This window comes from Ophidiomyces ophidiicola (assembly GCF_022830035.1).
Source record: "Ophidiomyces ophidiicola strain CBS 122913 chromosome Unknown scaffold_40, whole genome shotgun sequence".
Taxonomy (NCBI): domain Eukaryota; kingdom Fungi; phylum Ascomycota; class Eurotiomycetes; order Onygenales; family Onygenaceae; genus Ophidiomyces; species Ophidiomyces ophidiicola.
The window spans coordinates 67293-88877 of NW_026054680.1; the positions used below are offsets into that span (position 1 = coordinate 67293).

A 21585-nucleotide genomic window follows, 5' to 3' on the forward strand; every position below is an offset into this window, starting at 1 on the left:
GGCCACCCACCCACCAACTCCAGACTCCATGCTTCCCGTCGATTCCCTGTCCCTTCAAACGACCACAAGAACAGCTGGCCTCTGCCCATTATCATGATTATTCAGCAGCCCCCCCCCCCCCCCCCAAAAAAAAAAACCCCCCCCCCCCCCCCCCCCCCCAACCAAAAAAAAAAAAAGGCTCGGTGTGAAAAGAGGATTGCCAGAGTACTCAAGGAATATGAATTGGAACGATTTCCCATATAGGTAGCCGGAAGCCTCGGCTATATTTAAGCCCGTAACAGAAGAAATTTGTAATGTTGCAGCCCACCTATTGGTTATTGTGAACGAAAATATTTCATTATCTTTAGCTCATACAAATAGCAAGTTTTAAATCTCTGGAATAGATTGGGCCGCTGCTGGGCAATATTTATTGCTTCTTTTTTATAAGTGAGTGCCGCTTGCTGACATCAAAAGAACTCCTTGCTCGTTCTCTCTTAGGAAAATATTGTATCAGCAGTTTCATTCGTCTGTCTGGGGGTGGACAATTCAAGGCTTGCTATGAAATATCCAATGAGCAGATGTAGTAGTCTGCAGCGACAGCAGGTAATCCTTTGTAGCCATTCACGGCATCTCAAAGAGAAGGTCATGTGAGGCCACCCTTTAAGGCCCCGATCCTACCAACCGTTATAAACTTGGGGTCTGAACAAGGGTATCGTTCCAAGGAATAGAGTGGTGACCATCAAAAGAGTTAATTGGTCAACTTCAAAGACCAAATTCTGGTTTGACGCGCGGCAAAGCCTCCTGCTAGGTGTTGGGTCACCCCGCGGAGATATTATTAAATCATCTAGTTCAGTCTGATATCCACTGGTCAGCAAGCTAACCAAGGCAACTAAATAGTTAAGTGGACAGGACGGGGTACTACGACAACGGAGCCGAGTTCGGCCCAACGTTCTGGCAATAGGACTGGTGAAGCAAGGTCCGACTCTGCAGGATACTTTATAGCCCCACTTTACCGTAGATAGCATCTCTCCAGAACAACGCGCTTTGGGTCTGTGGCATCCGAACACAGCCTTAAAATTAATCAATGTCGTTGAGTCGGCTCCAAATCCTCATCGTGGAAATACACACACTGTTTTGTGTGGTACAGGTTTGTTGATGGAAAAAATCCCCCGGAAAAGGGGTAACTGCACCTAACCACAGATGACAGATGGAACATGGTCGAGACTGGCCGCCATGTCTCAGGATCCGCAGTCCTTTGATTCGAGCGGTCGATGGGGCGGGTGGACACAGAGCCAATTTTGACAAAGATGAGGTCAGGTAAAACACGGAAAGAGATGAGGGCTAAGGATATAACTAGATAATTACAGTCATTAAATTGTTCTCGGTAGGATGAGGTATGAAGCAATTGCAGCGTAAGGGCTGGGGCATCAATGATGGTCGCAGTGAGCTCTCCGTAAAATAAACTGGTGGATCCGGTTAACTATGTACATAACTGACTAATAGTTCGCTAGTTATGTAACTACGGAGTAGGTAAGCGATGCACCAACCACCTTAGGCTTAACTAACTCGCCGTCTAGTTAGTTAACCAACTATGGAGCAGGAGAGACCCTCTGGCCCGAGTGTAGGTAGGCTGAACGGCAATTAGTTACCTAACTACTACTACCTAGTTGGTTATGTAAGAAGGGACTAGGTACGAGTCCTCCGTACCCACCGCCGAACCGGCAGCCGGATGGACGCAAACCGGATTGAACCATCCCATACCATTATTTTGGGTGTTCGTTTAACTAGTTTACCAGGCTCTTTACGACCTAGTTAGTTAACTAACTATGTCACGACCGACAGCAATGTCCGATCACAAGAGACTGAAGAACAGCCACTTCCGCAAGAGCCCAGCCGCCACCAGAATCCAGGAACAACACAATTCTCTCGGGGCTACTAGTATCATGGCATGCTCACTTGACAATCACCACAGTAACAATAATAATAATATTAATGGGCTGAATGTGGATCTTCCAAGAATTAGTATATCGGCACGCATATTGCCGTCTTGTGGAAACCCGGCCCTAGCGGCAATTTCAGCTCATTCGATCCAGGATGGGTCTACCGCAAGACTATTGCCGAACGGATAATTGGAGTTGCCTCAAGCCCTGAAACCATGGGGCCGCCACACCTCTGGCATCAGCCTTGCTGTGCTCTATCATACCAGATCTCTTCCGGACAACGAAAAGATTTCATTGCATACATGTTGAACTACGCGCTGCCATTCTTCTATCAGAACTTGTCAAGCTTCTATCCCCAACCTGGATTTTTCAACGGCTGCAAAAGCAAGACTAGTTATGTATGAACTGGCTACCAATGCCGAGAGGCGCCACCCTCCCTGAGGGTCACACGGCTGGGATACAAGCGAATATCTCAGTACCGACGACCCTGTGCCCCACGATTTCCCATAGGACGCCGATCTTTTCTATGAGAAAATATTCTGGAATCCCAACTTAGTCTGTTGCCTCGGTGGGCTCTCAGAAGTCAATTAGCAATAATAATAAAAGAAGACGGCATCGGAGCCAATGTTACGTAGCGGGCCATATGGGCCAGCTGACATCTGAAGGCTGTGAGGACGGAAAATAGAATTAGGAATCACGACCAGGCTTTGCGATCCACATATCGCCAATATTTCGCCTGTCCGTCTTCTGCAATGAGTGCTCCTAATTGCTAACTAACCTTCGCTTCTATATAAAGAGGTCTTTGTCCACGGCCAATAGGAGGAAATACAACATCCAAAGCATCAATACAATCCCTTCTTCTGCTTTTCAGATCAACCTCTATATATACCTTGCAATTTAATATGGTTTCGTTTCTCCGCCTTTTTTCCGAAATTTTGATTGCTGGAACGCTCCTTGTGCAGGCTTCCCCTATCGCTCAGCCCCTATCTGCGGATGTTATCTCTAATGCCACCGCCAGCTCATCCACCCTCGCTATTCGAAATGGACCAAGCCCATTCTGGCTTATTGCACATAGGGTATTGACTGTCGGAGGTGTTGATGCTGCTATCGCAGATGGTGCAAATGCTATCGAAATTGATGTTTACGGATGGTCTAAGGGATGGTACGCGGATCACGATGGGCTACCAACAAGTGCAGGCGATACAATAGAGAAAATGTTCAGTCATATTGCATCACAACGAAATGGTGGAAAAACAATGAGCTTTGTCTGGCTTGACTTGAAGAACCCAAACTATGTTAGCGGTGCAGTCAACATAGCCTCTTTAAGACAACTCGCTCGGACTATACTTCAGCCAGCCGGAGTCAAAGTCCTATATGGATTTTCTGGCTCTGTGAACAATTCAGCTGCCTACAAACTAATTGCCTCCGGCCTAAATGAAAATGAGTCTGTTGGTATTGATGGGAATGTTGACCCTGCCCTAAGTGCCTTCAACAGCTTCGGGCCTTCCGATATTAAGAAGCGTGTTTATTCCAAAGGATATTACAATCCATTTCTCAACCTTAATAATATTGTCTCGGAACTTGCCAAGGGTCAATCCTCAGGGAATTTCGGCAAAGTTTTCGGCTGGACGGCTTCAAAGCAATCATTCACTGCTGCACAGAGAATGGTGACTGAGGGTAATGTCGATGGCATTATCTATGGATTTGTTGTGACTCACTATTACAACCACGATTCTGCCCGCGCGCCGCTTCAGACTATCAAGAACGAACTCGAAAAGGTTAAAGACAAGCGGTATCTTGCGACCAACAGTGATATCCCCTGGTGAGAATGTAGGAGGAGTTAGACTTAATATATGGTAGAGGTCCAGAAATGAAATGCCCCCGGCCATATTATTGTACATATTTACGAACACATGTGCATATATACACCGTTGGCTATCTCAGATGTAAATTTCTAATAGATTCGGAGTCTAAGTTTGAAGGTCTTGTAGAAGCACAAGCACTCAAGATATGTCGACATACAGTAGCTGGTTCTGAATGAAGAGAATATCTGGGAGTCTATGTAAATAGGTCCCAAAACTCCCAAGGGCAGGCGTCAAGAACTTGGGATATAAACAAATGTCGATCGGCAAGGCTATAAAAATATAACTAAACACATTAGTTGTTGGACGAGAGAAACTATAAATTTTCTTGAAATCATGTACGTGTGTACGTAGTATATGTATAGCTATACTGACACAGGATGAATATATATTTTATCGGCTGCATTAGAGCATGCAACATAACTGCAACACAGCTACCAGTTCATTTAGAGGTGAATGCCTCATATGGCCTATAAAATAATCACTAGTGCTAATTCAAATCAAAAATTTCACGCAACAGCTTCATTGTATCATCAGGGCCCTTGACAGCGTGGCCGGTGGTGCGTTTATCGCTGTAGATTTCCCAGTCGTTTCCGCCTTCAAAAGCTTTGTCGCCGAAGAAGTGGATAGTGGTGTATTCAGTACCGGAGATTTTCTTTTCCGCTTCGACATGCTGGAGGCAGTACGTTTTGTCCCATCCAGTGGGAAAGACGTCGAAAGAGATTTGACCACCGATAGAGTAACTAAGGAAATTAGTGATGTTCAAGTGTACAAGTGACATCCGAATGCGCTGCCAGGAAAACTATATCTGCGATGAAAGAACTCACGTCAACCCGTAGTCAGGGAATTCCTTCTTCAGTGCCTCGACCATGGTTTTTCTGATGTTATGTGCCTTATCGTACCTAGTAAAAGAGGAATAAGCAATTCAGGTCCGAAGCCGATGTAGTTATCGCTGTAACATACTTCTCAAAATCATCTCTCTCCTCTGTACTGGCATTCCTTCCAATAGGGCTAACGTTGACCATGCCGTTCCGGAACTCGACGAAAGTACCTCTCTTTTTGGGCAACTTGATACCCGCGATATGCTTAAGACAAAAGTCCACTAGATTCTGGTACTTATCCTCTCCAAGCCATTGGATGAAGCTGTTACTCGTCAGGGGCTTCCCAAGTCGATATGCGGTGAGACCATTTTCGGCAAAGCAGAAATCGAAGAGGGAGGTGACGGGGGTGGATAGAGTGCCGAGTTGTTCTTGCTGCTTGACGAGGTCGGAGCCACCAACCTGGTGATACGTAGCTAGTTATGAGTCTGTTCAATAGGCGGGCGAAAATCTCGAGTATCAACATACGAATCCAATTGCACACTTGTGTCGCAGACGAGAGAGCAACTCCAGCATCTCAGGTGAGACGGTCTACTGCGCGGTCAGTCCAATCGCCCAACTATAGGAGCCAAAGTATGAAGCTTACGCGTCTTGCAGGCGTCAAAGTGCCATCGACGTCAAACAGGCAAATTGTATTCTTCAGCGGCCGCTGTTCTAAAGCGGGGTACACACTTGCAGCTTCAGCCATGGTGGTCGCAAGTATGCAAGGCAAGGTGATGGAAATATAGGAAGTCCGAGCTGATAAGGTAGAGACGGTCGAAAAGAACGTAGAGTATTATTGAGGAGAGCAGGAGGTTTTGTTGTTGAATAGGAACTGTCATGGAGGGGCAAGCTGGCAATCCGACCTGTGGGGTGTAGTTAAGTGGCGGTGAGTGTTCAGGGGCTGGCTGTAAGTTAACTACTCCGTACGAGTACTCCGTACTTTATCCACGGTACCACTTAAGGGGGCGCGTGGCGCGATTATGACCTAGTCTTCAGCACCGAAGTCGTGGAAACAATTTTATTCATGAAATGTATGGAAAATGGATCAGAGTTGACTATACATGATGAATTTAAGCTACAGAATGAAAATATATCCATGATGAAGTAGGAGTATTATTATCTATTTTTAATCCCCATTTTGGAGAGAAGAGTGTTCGTCTATCAATATATGTACATAGGTAGTTACATGTAAGTGAAGATTGCCTGACGCCAACAACGTCCAATTTTCCCGCCCATTTCCAAGAAAGCAAAAGTGCCGAGACACACTAGATCCGGCAAAAATCCAGTCACTACGTTCGAATGAATATTAAAGTAATCAGAAACAAGGGGAAGGCGTCAAAGACCGTCTAGGCAGCTCCAGCCTGTATGTTCTTCCCTTTAACGCTCTTCCACTCCAGACAGACGGCACCAATGACGCCCAGCACAGACATAGCAACAGAGACGTAGAATGTGTTTGTGAGCGCGGTATTGTATGCCTCCTGAACATTATCCAGTAGTTCGGGGGGCACCAGATTCTTCAATTGTGTAGCACCGCCGCGGAACACAGTAGAAGGGTCGAGGGTTGGTGCAGCCTTCATAATACCGCTGACAAGACGGTTGGTAAAAACGTTCTGGCCAACGGAAACAAACAGTGCACCACCAAACGTCTGTGCAAACATAACCACAACAGTTCCCACCGCCACATCTTCCAATTTCAAGACAACCTGGGCTGCGATGAGGGCAAGTTGGAATCCCAGCCCCAAGCCCGCTCCGTAGAGGACCTGGTAGCCAATCCATTTCGCAGAACCCGTGTTGGTGGTAAAAGTGGTAAGTAATCCGGCACCAATGGAAGACATGATCACCGACAAGTAGGCAAACGGAACATAGTATCCAAGGGAGGTGATACCGATTCCGCAAAGCAAGGAGAAAACTACCAGTGCCAAAACAAGGGGAATGGCCATGATCCCTGATTTTGTAGCTGAAGCACCCTTGATTGCTTGAAACCAAATAGGAATATAGAAAACGATGATGAAAAACGAGGAGCCGATAGAGAAGGCAAGGAAGGCGCCTGCAGCGATAGAGCGCTGCTTGATAATACGCGGAGGGACGGTTGCGTTTTCTCCTTTGAAAATTTGGATGCCGACGAATACACTCATGAGGAGAACAAAGAAAATGAACAAGATGATGATGCGCCAGTTACCCCATGGGTATCTAGTTCCACCCCACTGGAGCGCAAGGAGGAGGCAGATGACACCGGGCATAAATGCTGCTGCACCAAGGGGATCAAGCTGCAGTAGGCGTTCTTTCCAGGTCAGAGTCGTATTCAATTTCTGCTTAGGGTTCTTGAGGAAGATCAGGATGGCAAGAATCGTGACAGCGCCGATAGGAAGGTTGATGTAGAAGCACCATCTCCAGGAAACGTGGTCTGTGAAAGCACCTCCCATCAGGGGTCCAATAACAGAGGCAATACCATACATAGAACCAAAAGCACCGTTGTCTATTTGTTAAAAACAGAGAAGCATAAGCTGAGGTAAATGCCAACAGGAAAATGGAGCAGACTTACAGATTGGCCGCTGTTCTAGTGGAACCGTGTATGCAATGATCACCAAAGCACCGGAGAAAATCCCAGATGCGCCCATTCCAGCAACAGCACGGCCGATGATCAAAGCGGTAGAATTGGGCGCTGCTCCGCAGACAACTGAGCCGATTTCAAAGACGGCAATAGCGACTAGAAATACCCATTTTACAGGGAAGAAAGTGTATATTTTGCCAAAAACCAACTGAAAAGCGCAGGTCGTGAGGAGGTACGAGCTTCCATACCAGCCTACATCTTCGAGAGCGTGGAAATAGTCCGTGATTCGGGGAATAGCAGTCGCGATGATTGTATTATCCTGAGGTAACAGTTAGTTTTCGTGGGTAGACTTGGTGACGAGTGAGGAGGCACCTACAAGCGCAACCAGAAGAATAGCTAGACACAGGCCCACGACAATGATGAGGAGCGTAATTCCAGACGCGTATTCTGGCTGCTCCTCCTCATCATCCTTCTCCTCTGTATTGGCTACCTGCGTGTCAAATTTTTCCGGCGCGTTTTCCTCAGTTGCCTCAGTGGGCGGGGGGTCTGCATTCGCATTCATTTTGGCCTTTTCAGACTGCAACGCTGCGAAAGACTCGTTCTCACTGGGCACCACAGTGGTGGTGGTAGACTCAGGCGCGTTGGACGGGGCCGTTTGCGCCTTGGTGAATTTGCTTGCCCAAGACTTCATGATGCCACAGAGGGAGCGCAATTCAGCGAGGAGGAAAATAAGGAGGATCCAAACAATGAAATTATTCGATAATCAGGTCAGTGAAAAACAGGCAACCAACACGCAAACATGACCGTGATGGATTTTGATTAGTGATATGATGCAACGAGGTGTGTCCCCTCACAAGGCCACAACACAGGATAGAAAAAAAGCGACCGTCGACAAGAAGGGGGGAAAGACAGGGCTTGAAATAATAAGAAGAATAGTACTCGCCCGCTACGACTCTGCGACAAGGGCTCAAGATGACGGCAGGCGAAAAAAAGAAAGGCAGAAAACCGCCGGAAGGGAAATGCTTCCGAGCATAAAAACGCCTCTGGCGCAGGGAAGTGCTGGCGCGAACCGTCGCAGTAGTGTCAGCCTCCATCGCTCGTGTAAGATTGCTTTCGGACGCCACCACCACCACTGACTGGTGCGTGGGCCTCTGCGGTGTCAGGGGAGCGACGACTAATCATCTCGACTGCGACCGGGCGATGACTCTTCGCATCCAGGGGCCGGCCTGCCAAGACGAGGGTGGACGGAGCAGTGAGTTATGTAGTTACTCCGTACTCCGTACTGCATGCCCGCACGGGCGCCCCGATCTGCACGGCAAGGGCCGCACGCTGCGCTGCGTTGCATTTGTATGCACGGAGTCTTGTTCTCGCATCACCAGACTCGATCTCGGACGACGAAACGGGCCTGGTATTATGTTTGTGTCTGCGGCGGGCTTCGACGGCCAGAATACGGCATGCTGTCGTCGCTGCACGCGTGTCTTGGGGCTGCTCCGTACGGAGTACTCCGTAGCAATCGCTGCGTCGTTATTGTCATTTATTATTATTTATTATTCCCTCGCTTGCACGCTGCACGACAGCTTCCCGCCCGTTATTCCTGTCTGCATGCCCGTCGATCAGATCCGGCCCCGAAGTGGCCCGCCGCCCCGAGATTTCCCGGCGGCCGCGGAATACGGAGTATCCACGCCGATACGGCTGACATACCGTACTAGCGACGTACCTAACAGTACGGAGTACGTAAGCAAAGTAAACAGCGCAAACACTACGACACAGCAGACTGCAGAACACGCGCCGCCAGCCGCCCCAGCACGCGCGCCTTGTCCTCCTGCGGCAGCTCCTGGAACACTTCATACACGCTCTTCCCCTTCTTGTCCCGCACCGCCCCCAGCCGGTTGCCCGCCACTCCGCCCGCCACCGCTCCGGGGAAATTCGCAACGATGAATCCAATCGCCGCTCCGCTCAGCCCGCCCACCACAGACCAGAAATATCCCCCTCCTCCTCCTCCGCCCGCCCCCGTCTCGTCGCCCGCCGCCATCCGTTCCTCGCGCAGCATCTCTTCGAACATAGTTCCAAACTGGTCCGAAGCAAACGACTCCGACTCCGGTGGTGGGTGCGCGCTGGTCCACGAGGACTCGGCAGAGTGAGAGCTGCGGCGTGCGTCGTCGTACTCGCGGCGCCGCTGTGGATCCGAGAGAACATAGTAGGCATCGTTAATTTGTTGGAATTTCTTCGTGCGAGCTGGCCGGTCGGGCGACGTGGCTGGCACGCGGTCAGGGTGGTATTTGAGAGCAGCGCTATCAGTCGCAGTACCCGTCAGTCATCATTCGCGATCCTCAAGAAGGTCGCGAACCGTTTGTAGGCATTACGAATTTGGTGCTGCGTGCCAGAGGGATCAACCTCCAGGATTTTATCTAGTCTCCAATTAGCGGAGGTATCTAAATAATATCTGGCTTGCCAGTTTATCTTCAGCCGTACAATAATCCATACTGGAGTCTAAAATAAATGCTAGTCAGTAGATGTCTCCCAACAAAACTAGAGGAAAAGCCCACCTGTCATTTTGTGACGGTAAATTATACCAAATCTAGTCTATCTTTATTAGGCACATATATGTAAGTGATATTTGGTGAGTACGAATTACAGGATAAGTTGGCGTTCAACGCGATGACGTTGTTGCAACTGGGAAATGGCGCTAAAATCTCCTTATGTCAGCCTCCGCGTCTATTCATTCACGTGATTATTTACATAAGATGGTTAACTAGCCCCATCGGCCAATAGAGCGCGGAGCTGACACGGGAAGACCCACACGCGTCTCCTTGGTTCAGCCTCCCAGCCACCTCTTGCGCAAGGGAAGTGTTGACTCCGCATGGAGATCAGGCTGGGATAATTAACCGCTACAAACTGCAATTGAGCTTCTAAGATGTGTGGTGAGGAAAAAGCTTGCTGATTTATGCGCCGGGACTGTTGAGATTGTGATCGCGGCCAGCAAAGCGATTCAAATCAAAATTCATTCCCTCCAAAGGATCGCAGATTCTCCGTTGATAACTCTCTTACAATGAGTTGGCTTTACCCCTTCTCTGGCAGTTCCTCGCGCCGGAATCGTTCTCGGGATCGCCATTCCTCTCGCCATCACTACTCCACCACCCCTTCCCTCTTCAGTTTGGGCAGCTTTGCCAACCGCTCCGATGCATCTTCCATCTTTTCCTCCGGCGGCGGATCATCATCGCGTCGGGCCCGTCCACGGTCGGGATTCGTGGCGCGCATGGTACATAAGATCAAGCGGTTATTCCGGCAGATTGTGCATTACGCAAAAAGGCATCCAACAAAAGTATTTTTGATGGTGGTGATGCCATTGATCACTGGGGGCGTATTACAGAAGCTCTTGGGCGCAGTCGGGGTGAGGGTGCCGAAATCGCTGATGGGAGGTGCTGGTGGTGCCAGCGCTTGGGGAGCATCGAGAAGTGGGAATGGGTACGAGACTGGAAGCAGTGGAAATGGAATCGGCGAGAGCTTGAATGGGCTGGTGTCTCTTGCAAAGATGTTTTTGTGATCATTTTCCTTCTTGACTTTTTTATTTTTTATTTTGATATCGATCATGGCGGGCTTATCAGGCTCGGGGCGGAATATGCACGGCAATTTTGGGCCTATTCATGGCGAGATACCCAGGTTAATGTGGCATCAGAATGGGAGCGGTGTTAAACATACCATGTTTTTTGTCTATCGCATTGGAAAGAAATTATGAGCTTCAATGAAGAGATGGACCACACCCATTGGTTTCCTTTATCAATGAGCCTTCTTCGGCCACTTTTTGAATAAGCGTTGATGCAATTGACAACACTGTTATAGAGCCAAAGATTTGGATGTAATTAAATGTTTTTAAGTGTTGCAGTAATTGTCCTTGCCAAAAGCCTGGCCATACAGCAGTCTAAGATACACTTCTAACAAGCATATGTTCTGCCTGGTTAATGTAGGTGCTACACCCAATCTACCTGTAGCTATATAATATGGAGCTATAGACTCGCCTATCTCAGAAAATGAAACTGTAAAGCAGGAAATGATCGTAGATTCAGAACTTTTGCATTTCATAGTACTCCGTCCATGATAATCTACAATATACCAATTGGTACATATAAAAATAGTCTACAATTCACGTTTTCTTCCCTCTTTTTCGTGCTGCCTTTCCAGAAGCTACCTCCGGTACCGGTATGGCATCGATAGACTCCTCGACAGCAATGTCGCCTTCAATAGCTGGTTGTGCGTCTGGGCCTGAGCCCTTGATGAAACGTCCAACGGTTTTGTCATAGCACCATACAGGGAGTCTATAGACCATGGTATCTCTAATCGTCGGCTTTCTGATTTCATTCACATCGAGAAGAAACTCTGCCTTCTCTCCCTCCTCCGTCTCCTCTTCGAGAAAGACGTTGCCAGCGGCATCGACGATTAGAACTTTTCCGTTCTCAGCGACAACCCTCTTTCTGTCCCCAACCGATGTGACGACGTTGGTTGGTGTAGCAGTACCCGGAGATCCTTCCTTCTTAGCTTTCTTATTCTCTTTACGACTTTCTTTCTCCATCATCCTCTTCTGTCGTCGATTCATAACAATCGGCTCCTCCGCAGCCTCGTCAGTTATGGGCTCTGTAGTAGACGCCTTATCGTCATAATTTCGCAAGCTACCTAGGCCTTGAATGCCTAGCTCGTCGCCCCAGGCAGCCCGGCGAGCATGTCGGACATATCTATCCACGAACTCAACCTGTCTTTTCCAGCTGAGAACAAGTGCCAGATAATGAGCAGCACCGCCAAATGCGAGAAAAAGACCAGCCAGAACACTGCCCAGTCCAGGGCGGAATCGAGAATAGTAGTATCCGGTTCCCTTCCACTTGGGGAAACCGTTATTCAAGAAGTAGTCGTATCGCTCTCGCTCCGGGCCTTTAAGAATATCGTGAATTATACCGAGCCGTGCAAAGCGCTCGGTGGCCTGCTTTGCTACCTGTTGGATTTCTCGCTCCGAAGGCCGTTTTCCAACGTGCACGCCGGGCTTTGCCTTACCGGATGGTTTTCGAGTAGGCTTGGCACGAGATGCAAGGAAGGCACGTTTGGCCTTATCTGGATGGAGTTGCTTCGATCTTTTACGGAACGCCTTCGACAGATCCGACTGACTAACGCTGGGCTTCACACCCAAAAAATCTGATGACGATCAGTCTATGATGATGGATGTGTGGAAGGGGCTAAAGGGAAACCCAGTCATACCGTAGAAGGTGACATTGACACCCTCCGCAAGCATAATCTCCTCGCGCAGCCGGAATATTTCATGGTCTATGCAGGGACGAGAATGTCAGTAGTCGGGCCACGGGCAAGATGAGCAGCACATGCCTTCTTTTGTCCACGCAGCAACAACAGCAACGAAGCCAACAAGCAGGAGTAAGACGCGGAGCAGGGCGGACTGCCTCATTTTGGGCCGGGGCCGGCAGACAAGGCCCGTGGAGAAGGAGAAGGTCGAAGGGAGACTGTAATTGGTGATTTTCTTGACAAACAGACAGCCAGCCAGACGAAAGGCCACATTACCGCTTAGTTACATGACAGCGTCCGGTTTTGCAAGCGTATTACGGGGTACCTTTGGCCCGACGTGGACCAATCGCAGCAGCCGGCGCCAGCTGGCACCATGGAAGGTTGACTAAGCTGCCAGCCTCGTCGGCCTCCCCAGCCCCTCTACATATCTTTCCTGGCCTCCCTCCTGTTTTTTTCTGTCCTCAGATGGCTCCGTTTGCCAGGCCGCTTCTCGCAATGGAGGCGTCTTGAGGTAGTAATTCTGCCTCAGGATACCTTCACTGCAGCCCGGCTCTAAGCCAAGCGCCTCCCTGCCTCTCCCTTCCCCGCTAACAATTGCTCGAATTGCCCCAGAGTGTTCCCGCCCGCCCAGTACCCGCTCACGCTGCCTTACATAACCATCCCGGTCGTCCAGGGACGAGCGCGCTAACCCAAGTGCAGCCTAGTACGGGGAAAACGAATTGTGGCCGCAAAAAAGTCAAGAACAGGAATCTCGCAGCCTGGCTTGCTCTTCCACGCTCTGGCCGTCTTCTCTTCATCAGCTTGCTCTTCTACCAGGCATCTGCATATTAATAAAGAGTCAGTTCCTTGTTTTTAACTTCGTCGGTCGTCTGCTGTGTCTCTGCACAGCTTAACCAAGTCTTGTTTTGCGCATTTTACAATAGAAGACATTTAATTAACCCAGCTTGCTTGACCCGACAGCTTTCATTTTGAACCCCCATCAACATGGCCGCCCTTCAGATCCCTCTCGATGCCTTGACATCTCGTTTCAATTTCGGCGATCGCTTCAGCAGTGTTCGTTCGCAATCCGTCTCTTCGCGGTTTGCCAACCTTAGACCGATTTCCGAATTCTTTGATGTCAAGAGGTTATCGAAACCAGCCAATTTCGGGGAAATGCAGAGCCGTTTGAACTACAACCTAAGCTACTTCTCTAGCAACTACATTGTCATTTTCATTATGCTAGGAATCTACAGCTTGCTCTCGAATTTACTGCTTCTGTTTGTCATAATCCTAATCATCGGCGGAACCTACGGAATCGGCAAGCTTGAAGGTCGGGATCTGGATGTTGGTTTTTTCAGAGCAAGCACCTCGCAACTTTACACCGGCCTTCTGATTGTCACAGTCCCACTGGGTATTTGGGCATCTCCCATTGGTGCTGCTTTGTGGCTTATTGGTGCTACTGGAGTTACTGTTTTGGGGCATGCTGCGTTTATGGATAAACCAATCGAGAATGCTTTTTCCGAGGAGGCGGTCTAGGTGGTCGGCCGCGATCTCCATACGATATGCCCCAATGGGGAAGACCACCAGGGGCACGAATGGGGAGGAGCTTCAGGAGTAGCAGGGGTCGGTGGGATGAAGTGCGGGTGGACGAAATTGAAAGTGAGGACAGTGATATAGAGGGAGTGCCCTTACATCCAAGAGCGATTCGCAACCGGCGGCTCCGTTCGAACGAGCTAATGGATGTAGCGAACGGAGAGTCCAGCGAGAGTGACGATGAAAGTTCTGACGACGAACATAACGATTATGTGCTGGACGATACTTCTCAGGACAGCACTCTTGCCTATGCCATGGAGCTTGCAATGCGAGATCGAGAAGAAGAGCTTGTAGAGAGGGCATTAGATCGAATCCGACGTGCACAGGTATTGGGAAAACGCAAAGTTAGGCTCTCTTCACGTGAACTAGAGGCATTGGAAAGACGACGAATGCACAGTGAGGCAGCAACTTCGAGCTTGCGGCGCACCAAAACTAGCCGGGTCAAGGTGAAGAACATCCATCCGTCAACCGTGCCAACCTCTAGACTCAACACACTTTGGGCACCCGAATCGGGATACACTTCTGCGGTTGAAACTCCCTCGGGATACTACGTGTCAGCGTCGTCGACAACACAGCCTCGCCCTATAACGCCAACATTACCTTCACTGCGCTTATCTCAACAGAATGGCTCACCGCGAGTACCTGGCGCATACGCATTCCCGGATGACCCATCTAGTCGCCCGGCATCATCGGGAAGACTCCAGCCTCCGCTTCTATCAGAGGAGCCACAGCGTGTGCAGCGTTCAAGGTCTTCATCCAACGCCGCTCCCTTCGTATCCCCCACCTACCAATACCTCCCTACACAAGTATTGCCATTCGATCCACGGTATCCCATGCCTGCAAGCCCCGGCTATAATCTTTCCACACCACCCGAAACCATATTTCAACCTGTCTATCGACCTGCATCCGGAGAATCCTATGCGAACCGTACTGTATCGAATCATGACAACTCGCCGCAGCCAGCTGCCACTACTGGCAAACCAACCCAGCAACGCACAGTCAGCGGGAGCACTAATAATACAACCAGTAGTAGCGACAATGGTGTGAAAGTTGACCCGCTGAAAGAGGCCAAAGAGCCAGCAAAGAGTAAGGCTCGAAAAACAACCGGTACGGTTAGAGGGAGGATGGTTCGCGTGCGTACCCGCAAATAAATCCCGATTCTGGGTAGGCTATGGCTCTAGCTTCTTTATCCTCATTGTGGCCCTAGTTTAACTTCTTTCTTATGTTTGGGCTGTGTATCTGTGGGAGTTCGTGTGGTATATTAATGGATTGTGAACTGAGTTTGTTTTCCACGCCTTTTTTATGCACACTGTCTCTGAGACGCGCTGTTTATTTTCTAAAGATTTACTTTGCTTAATATACTCATCATCCAAAACAACAGCCTTCACTTTCTCAATAGTCCAGGAGAATTCTCTATGAGAACTACTCTAAACGGCATCATTTTGTAAATTTGGAGTGTTTTGAGACATAGGGCTGACGGCCCCAGCTGGCCTTAGTGCCACTACCGGCTGATGAAGCCGAAGACGCCACCAACAGCAAAAGCGAGCCTTGAGACATGAATAATTAATAGAAAGTAGGCTACAGAATACGCAGCACTACTAAAAGTAAACACGAACAAGGTCAACCTGCACAGCCTGCACAACAAACTGATAGTCTGACTAAGAACGCGTGGCCGGTTCGGCTGATGACGTCGATCCGGGACTGCGAGACAGCACAGCTCGGCGTAGATCGCGTGGTCACAACTCTTGTTTTAGATAGTTAGTTAGCCCATTTCATTGATAGCTCCGGGTTCCGCTCATCCTATGTTGGCTTCCTTTTATTTCCTACCCTGTACTCCATAATTCGAATTTAGAGTGTTTAATTTTCTCGTTGATTTTTGCCGGATTTCTTGCAACGATGTGGCTGCTGTCTTACTGGTTGTTCCCAGTGATAGCATCGGGGATGTGGCTTGGTGAGTGAGCAGAACTTGGAAATCCCTTCACAAATACTTGTCGTTAACAACCATGAAGCTACTATCTTAACGCTTCTGATTGTATGGTCGGCGGATGGTTATCCCCGATATTCTTCCATGGAACGGGGACAAACAATTGCGTGCGCCTCCCAGAATACATATTTGGTATTATCCAGTGCCTAACTTGTGTCCGCAGGTATATCTCTGATGTCGCCGCACAAGGTCTCAAACCATTATTTATAACCGGGTGTACAATTACTGGAGTATTCTTCTGCCTTGGGTTCGTGTCAGAACGCTGGCTGAGGCACCGTCGCCGGCTGGTGCCGAACAAAGGAATGCTAGACAAAGGATTTTCCATTCTCGCTATTATATTCGCAGTTCTTGGAGCCCTTGGCCTTATACTTTTATCAATATTTGACACCCTGCGGTTTAAACACCAGCACAACGGGTTTCTTGTATTGTTTATGTGAGAGACCACTCCAAATACCGACCGCAAAGCCAGATAAACTAATCCCACGTTCTAGTGGCGGATATCTATTGAGCGCGATTTTTGTTTGTCTCGAATACCTGCGACTTGGGATTCATTACCGAGAACACCGTATTCTTACTATCAGCTTTTGGGTAAAGCTTATCTTCATCATAATTGAATTGACCCTCGCCATTGCCTTTGGTGTAACTGGCCGGGGAAAAGGTCGAAAGAACCAGGCCGCTGTCATTGAATGGGGTTGGTACCAACTGGCTCGCTTTATTTTTACGTCTGGCTTACATGCACGACAGTCATTGCGTTCATCTTCACGTTCTATATCTTATCCTTCATAATTGACATTCTTCCGTCTATTCGCACAAGTTGGCATGTACCACAGGGTCAACGCCCCCCAGAAATGGCTTCGGTTACCTACCCTGGCGGTCAACAAGCTCAACAAAATATTTCTTATGAACAGCCACTCACGGCTGAATCAACGGGAGAGATGGGTAACCGGTACTGTGGGCCAGTCGTAAACAGCGGAGTAGGATCCAGTCGAGTCGAAACAAATGGCTACCAAACAAACGGCGATATATATGATCGAAGCCGGCCTAGAGAAAGGCCCACAAACTTTTAAATCTTTGGCACTTACATCTATGAAACACGAAAGTTGATTATACCAGGCTATCCATTTATGATGTTTATATACAATTTAAAAACCGAGGGTGGATGGTTTTCCAGGCGAGGGTGGCGTTGGTTCAACAGTAGTGTTGACCCTTTATTCCCTTAAGTCCGTTTTGTAGCGTTCAAGCGAATACCTGTTACTCTGTATTTTTGGTTTCATGGGCGGTTCTCTAGTTGAAGGTGGAGTATAACTATGTACTAGGTACATACATATCTGGAGTAGAAGACCCAGCTGCTAGTTAGATAACTAGTCGAAGCTATTCAGATGTTCTCCATACAGAGAGGTACCTGTTACTACAACAATTAACTAAAGGTTACCTAGTTATTTAACTAACTAGTTAGTTAACTAAGTTAACTAGCTGACTAGCTAACTAGTGGTTATACGGGGGTAAATTAGTGTGTGTTATAACCTGCGTTACCTCCAATTAACTCTATGCAAGACAATGTTGTGAATACTGACTCAAGTTGTGGCAACCAACAATGATAATATTACACAATTGTTGTTTCAATGTTGTGCTGGGTTACTATGTAGTGGTTATGTTGCCACTACCATAACATTACAGTATTCCACAGATCTGAAATTCCAGTATGGAAGGAGAAACTGGAGAACCATAAGGTTCACCACCTCCTCTTCTAGGATAGTAGAAATCACCTACTACTAACTAGCCTAGCTAGTAGAATAGTAGAAAATCACATAGGCTTCTACTGTAGAAGAGAGTTAGTGAGTGCCTTAGAGATTTAAAAAAGATAAATGAAAATTTTTCATCTACTGATCATTTTCTTATTAGATTCAAAAATATTGTTATTATCATATAAAGATTGACATTACTAATTTACTATATAGTAGATTCAACATAGTAAGCTTTTATTATATAGTAGTTAAAATACATAGTAGTTACTGTAGTCAACATTGAAACTACAAGATGGTGGTAATGGTTACATAACAGCTTGGAAAATCAGTAACCCAATGGTAGTGCAGAGATCCGATTCTGCTATGGTATAGACTCTCAGTCACATGATCATCACGTGCTCCTGTATCATCTCCAGTGATAGCACCAGACATATTTGGCATATATGGATACGTGAGAGTCAGCCGAGGTATTTACATGGCCTTCTGAGGCTATATTAAAAACTAGCAGTAAAGTAGTAAGTCAAAAATTGTTACTATGAAACTACTCCGTACGGAGTACGACGCCTTTGTTGGTATTACGTAACGGCTCGGAAAATCGGTATTCTGGTTGCCTTCTGGAACGCAGCACTCTTCCGCACACTTCCCTGCATCTTTCACACTGTTTATCCAAGGCATTCTCTAGTTCACATTATTGCGATAGTAGAGAGCTCCTCCTACCGCTTTGCCAATCGAAATGGCCCTTCCCGAAGTGCATCATCTTTTTCACCGGCCCATCGCTGATCATTCATTTTCAGCAGACAAACAGACACTCGCTGTTGCCAAAGAGAACGTGGTGGAGCTTTATCAGAAGTCCGGCAGCAAGTTTGCTTTGACCGATGAATTGAAAGGGCATGACAAGACCATAACAAGCGTGGACATCTCCTCGCGTAGTGGGAAAATCGTAACTTGTTCTCAAGGTACTATTCAGGCGCAATAAGCCGCCTCATGGGTTTCCCTACTGATTTAATAACGAGAAAATAGACAGAAATGCCTATGTGTGGGATCTCACAGCATCTGGCTGGAAGCCTACACTTGTATTGCTTCGGATTAATAGAGCGGCCACATTTGTCCGATGGTCTCCCTCAGAGCAGAAATTTGCCGTTGGGTCTGGGGCTCGGGTTATTGCCATTTGTTATTTCGAGGAAGAGAACGATTGGTGGATTTCGAAACACCTCAAGAAGCCTATTCGAAGCACTATCACTACGTTGGCCTGGCATCCCAATTCCGTCATTCTCGCAGCTGGGTCAACGGATTCTCACGCTCGAGTATTCTCGAGTTTCATCAAAGGGATCGACGAGCGCCCTCAACCCACAGCATGGGGGGAACGACTTCCGTTCAACACAGTGTGTGGAGAATTTTTAAATGACTCTGCTGGGTGGGTGCATGACTGTGCCTTTTCACCCAGTGGAAATGCTCTTGCATTTACATGTCACGATAGCAGCGTCACAGTTGTTTATCCCAGTGCACCGGATCAGCCCCCAAGGGCAATGCTAAATGTTAGCACCCGACTATTGCCGTTTATGTCCTTGATCTGGAATGGAGAAAGCGAAATCATAGCAGCGGGCCACGTGAGTAACTCATGTGTGTTACTATAAACCCTTTCTAATGCAGCCTAGGATTGCGAAATATATCGTCTTAATGGCAACGAGAACGGCTGGCAGCTGGCTGGGTCCCTTGAAACGAAAACTAGCCCAAGTGTTGGTGCTATTCGTGAAGAGTCTGCGCTGAATAAGTTTCGCCAAATGGATCTTAAAGGCAGTACAAAAGACGATTCTAGGTTGCATACTTTGCACCAAAATACCATCACCACTCTCCGTATATACGAAGGAGAAGGGGGGCGGGTGAGAAAATTTAGTAGTATGTGGTACTTCTTCTCTTATTATCTGTGTACTTACGCTTTTTAATAGCAAGTGGTGTTGATGGAAGAGTTATTATCTGGGAAATATAAGAGCTATACCCACTACCGTTTCCAGTGGACGAGTACCCCAGATCTTGGCAACTAATGAGTTGACTGGTTAGTTAACTAATTAACTAACTAATTGCTGATTAATCAATTAAGCTTCTTCACATCTTAAAAATGATCAAGTACTCCGTAACAAGTAGACCTCATCAAAAGTAGCCGATCAAATAAGTATGAAGTTTTTATTACCAATTTAATGATACAATTTCCAATGTGCATGATCCCTTTATCCTCAACAGACTTAATCCGTACGATCTTCTGTTTGGCGACAGCGGTAGTGTTGCTATTTTCTACAATCGTAGAAACATACGTCAGCGATAGACCCCTCTCCCAGGAGCTATTTAACTCTCTTGATGAGCTTGCTCGAATAGTTGATATCACCTACTGTGTTGGTACAATAGGAATATACCCCCCATTTCAGTGTGCAGGCCGCTGTAAAGAATTCAAAGGTTTTGAGTTAGTAAAGGTAAGCAGGAATCACTTCTACTCATACACTCACGATTGAAGAACAGTTAATTAACTGAAGAGGATGGGCTGAGCTAGACCTGGAATACGGGTCCCTTTCTCTCCGATTCATGCGGTTACCTCGCCCTTTCCCATCCCCCATGGCCAAAGCGGGTTATCGTGGCTTTTCGAGGCACATACTCGATTGCAAACACCATCGTTGATCTATCTGCCATTCCACAGACCTACGTACCTTATCCGGGGCTATCTCCTCCAAATAATAACGGTAGACCATGTGTGAACTGTACCGTGCACGCTGGCTTTATGACTTCCTGGAAACATACGCGCACATTTATATTGAAACCTTTGACGGATATACTCGCAAGGTTTCCAGATTATGAGCTCACTGTGGTCGGACACTCCCTTGGTGGAGCTGTCGCCGCGCTCGCGGGTTTGGAGTTCCACACCCGGGGCTGGACACCGCAAATTACGACATTTGGGGAGCCAAGGATAGGGAATCGCAAGCTAGCCGAGTATTTGGACGAAGAGTTTACTTTATCCGCCGACGAGCCGCCCCCGGATCCTAAAGGAATGCGGTCATCTTTTCGCCGTGTCACCCATATAAATGACCCTGTACCTCTTCTTCCGCCGTCGGAATGGGGCTATGCTCCGCATGCCGGAGAAGTGTTTATTTCGAAACCAGATCTACCACCAGCATTAGAAGATCTCCGTCATTGCAGTGGTGATTCAGACCCGAACTGCAGCGCTCAAAGCGATAGGCAGGAATTGATGTCCAGCATTGAATATTTTAGGCAGACCCTTTCGGACTTTGACTTCCGCCTTCGTGAGGAAGGGGTAAATAACCAGTTAGAAGTTCCAAAGCAATTTTCCATGATGATACCAGTTCAGTACAAACTTTGGGAGTTGTTTTTTGCCCACCGGGACTACTTTTGGAGACTAGGCGTGTGCCTACCAAAACCCGAAGATTGGATTCCTGGATGGGATGATTCGAAACCGTGGTGGAAGTGGAAATGGAAATGAACCTTAGCGTAGCCCGGAAAAATGCGTGCAGGGATATGTATGTGTACATATATGTACATGTAATATAACTATGTGGTCGGAAGCGCCGCCAGACTTTTCGGATTTTTTTCGAGAATTGGAAGGTTGAGATGCAGTTCACTATATCCCCAACGCTAGAAGTGCCATTCTTCTGACAATGAGCTGTAGTTTGATTTTACTATACATTAATTATACCTATATTTGATGAATATTCGAACTACTGGTTCACATGCCAGGTTTTAGAATTGAATTACATATTTAATTGCTAACACATAAAGAGCATAGCTAGTCAATGGTTTTAAAAAAGAAA

The 21585-nt window shown here is 47.6% G+C and overlaps 8 protein-coding genes across 8 annotated transcripts; 4 read left to right on the top strand and 4 right to left on the bottom strand.

Moving 5' to 3' along the window:
• Nucleotides 1-2821: 2821 nt before the first annotated feature.
• Nucleotides 2822-3745, top strand: LOZ57_006357 (uncharacterized protein; the record flags this gene model as incomplete). Its single annotated transcript, XM_049255376.1, has 1 exon — nt 2822-3745. One exon carries the CDS (start codon nt 2822-2824, stop codon nt 3743-3745), a length of 924 nt encoding a protein of 307 aa, XP_049105669.1.
• A 526-nt stretch (nt 3746-4271) lies between these two features.
• PMM1 (Phosphomannomutase 1) lies at nt 4272-5347 on the bottom strand (the record flags this gene model as incomplete). The annotated part of the gene is made up of 5 exons (XM_049255377.1): nt 4272-4524; nt 4609-4683; nt 4745-5061; nt 5128-5190; nt 5246-5347. 5 exons carry the CDS (start codon nt 5345-5347, stop codon nt 4272-4274), a joined length of 810 nt encoding a protein of 269 aa, XP_049105670.1.
• A 640-nt stretch (nt 5348-5987) lies between these two features.
• MFS1 (MFS sugar transporter) lies at nt 5988-7883 on the bottom strand (the record flags this gene model as incomplete). Its single annotated transcript, XM_049255378.1, has 3 exons — nt 5988-7117; nt 7184-7511; nt 7569-7883. The coding sequence occupies 3 exons, from the start codon at nt 7881-7883 to the stop codon at nt 5988-5990; spliced, it is 1773 nt and encodes a 590-aa protein (XP_049105671.1).
• A 1068-nt stretch (nt 7884-8951) lies between these two features.
• On the bottom strand, nt 8952-10783 carry LOZ57_006360 (uncharacterized protein; the record flags this gene model as incomplete). Its single annotated transcript, XM_049255379.1, has 3 exons — nt 8952-9483; nt 9540-9682; nt 10511-10783. The coding sequence occupies 3 exons, from the start codon at nt 10781-10783 to the stop codon at nt 8952-8954; spliced, it is 948 nt and encodes a 315-aa protein (XP_049105672.1).
• A 550-nt stretch (nt 10784-11333) lies between these two features.
• Nucleotides 11334-12467, bottom strand: LOZ57_006361 (uncharacterized protein; the record flags this gene model as incomplete). Its single annotated transcript, XM_049255380.1, has 2 exons — nt 11334-12370; nt 12434-12467. The coding sequence occupies 2 exons, from the start codon at nt 12465-12467 to the stop codon at nt 11334-11336; spliced, it is 1071 nt and encodes a 356-aa protein (XP_049105673.1).
• A 989-nt stretch (nt 12468-13456) lies between these two features.
• YIP3_1 (Prenylated Rab acceptor 1) lies at nt 13457-13987 on the top strand (the record flags this gene model as incomplete). Its single annotated transcript, XM_049255381.1, has 1 exon — nt 13457-13987. The coding sequence occupies one exon, from the start codon at nt 13457-13459 to the stop codon at nt 13985-13987; it is 531 nt and encodes a 176-aa protein (XP_049105674.1).
• A 26-nt stretch (nt 13988-14013) lies between these two features.
• YIP3_2 (Prenylated Rab acceptor 1) lies at nt 14014-15195 on the top strand (the record flags this gene model as incomplete). Its single annotated transcript, XM_049255382.1, has 1 exon — nt 14014-15195. One exon carries the CDS (start codon nt 14014-14016, stop codon nt 15193-15195), a length of 1182 nt encoding a protein of 393 aa, XP_049105675.1.
• A 3311-nt stretch (nt 15196-18506) lies between these two features.
• On the top strand, nt 18507-21257 carry arc1 (ARP2/3 actin-organizing complex subunit Sop2; the record flags this gene model as incomplete). Its single annotated transcript, XM_049255383.1, has 6 exons — nt 18507-18729; nt 18794-19380; nt 19429-19653; nt 19720-19792; nt 20075-20238; nt 20316-21257. The coding sequence occupies 6 exons, from the start codon at nt 18507-18509 to the stop codon at nt 21255-21257; spliced, it is 2214 nt and encodes a 737-aa protein (XP_049105676.1).
• Between the last annotated feature and the right edge of the window lie 328 nt (nt 21258-21585).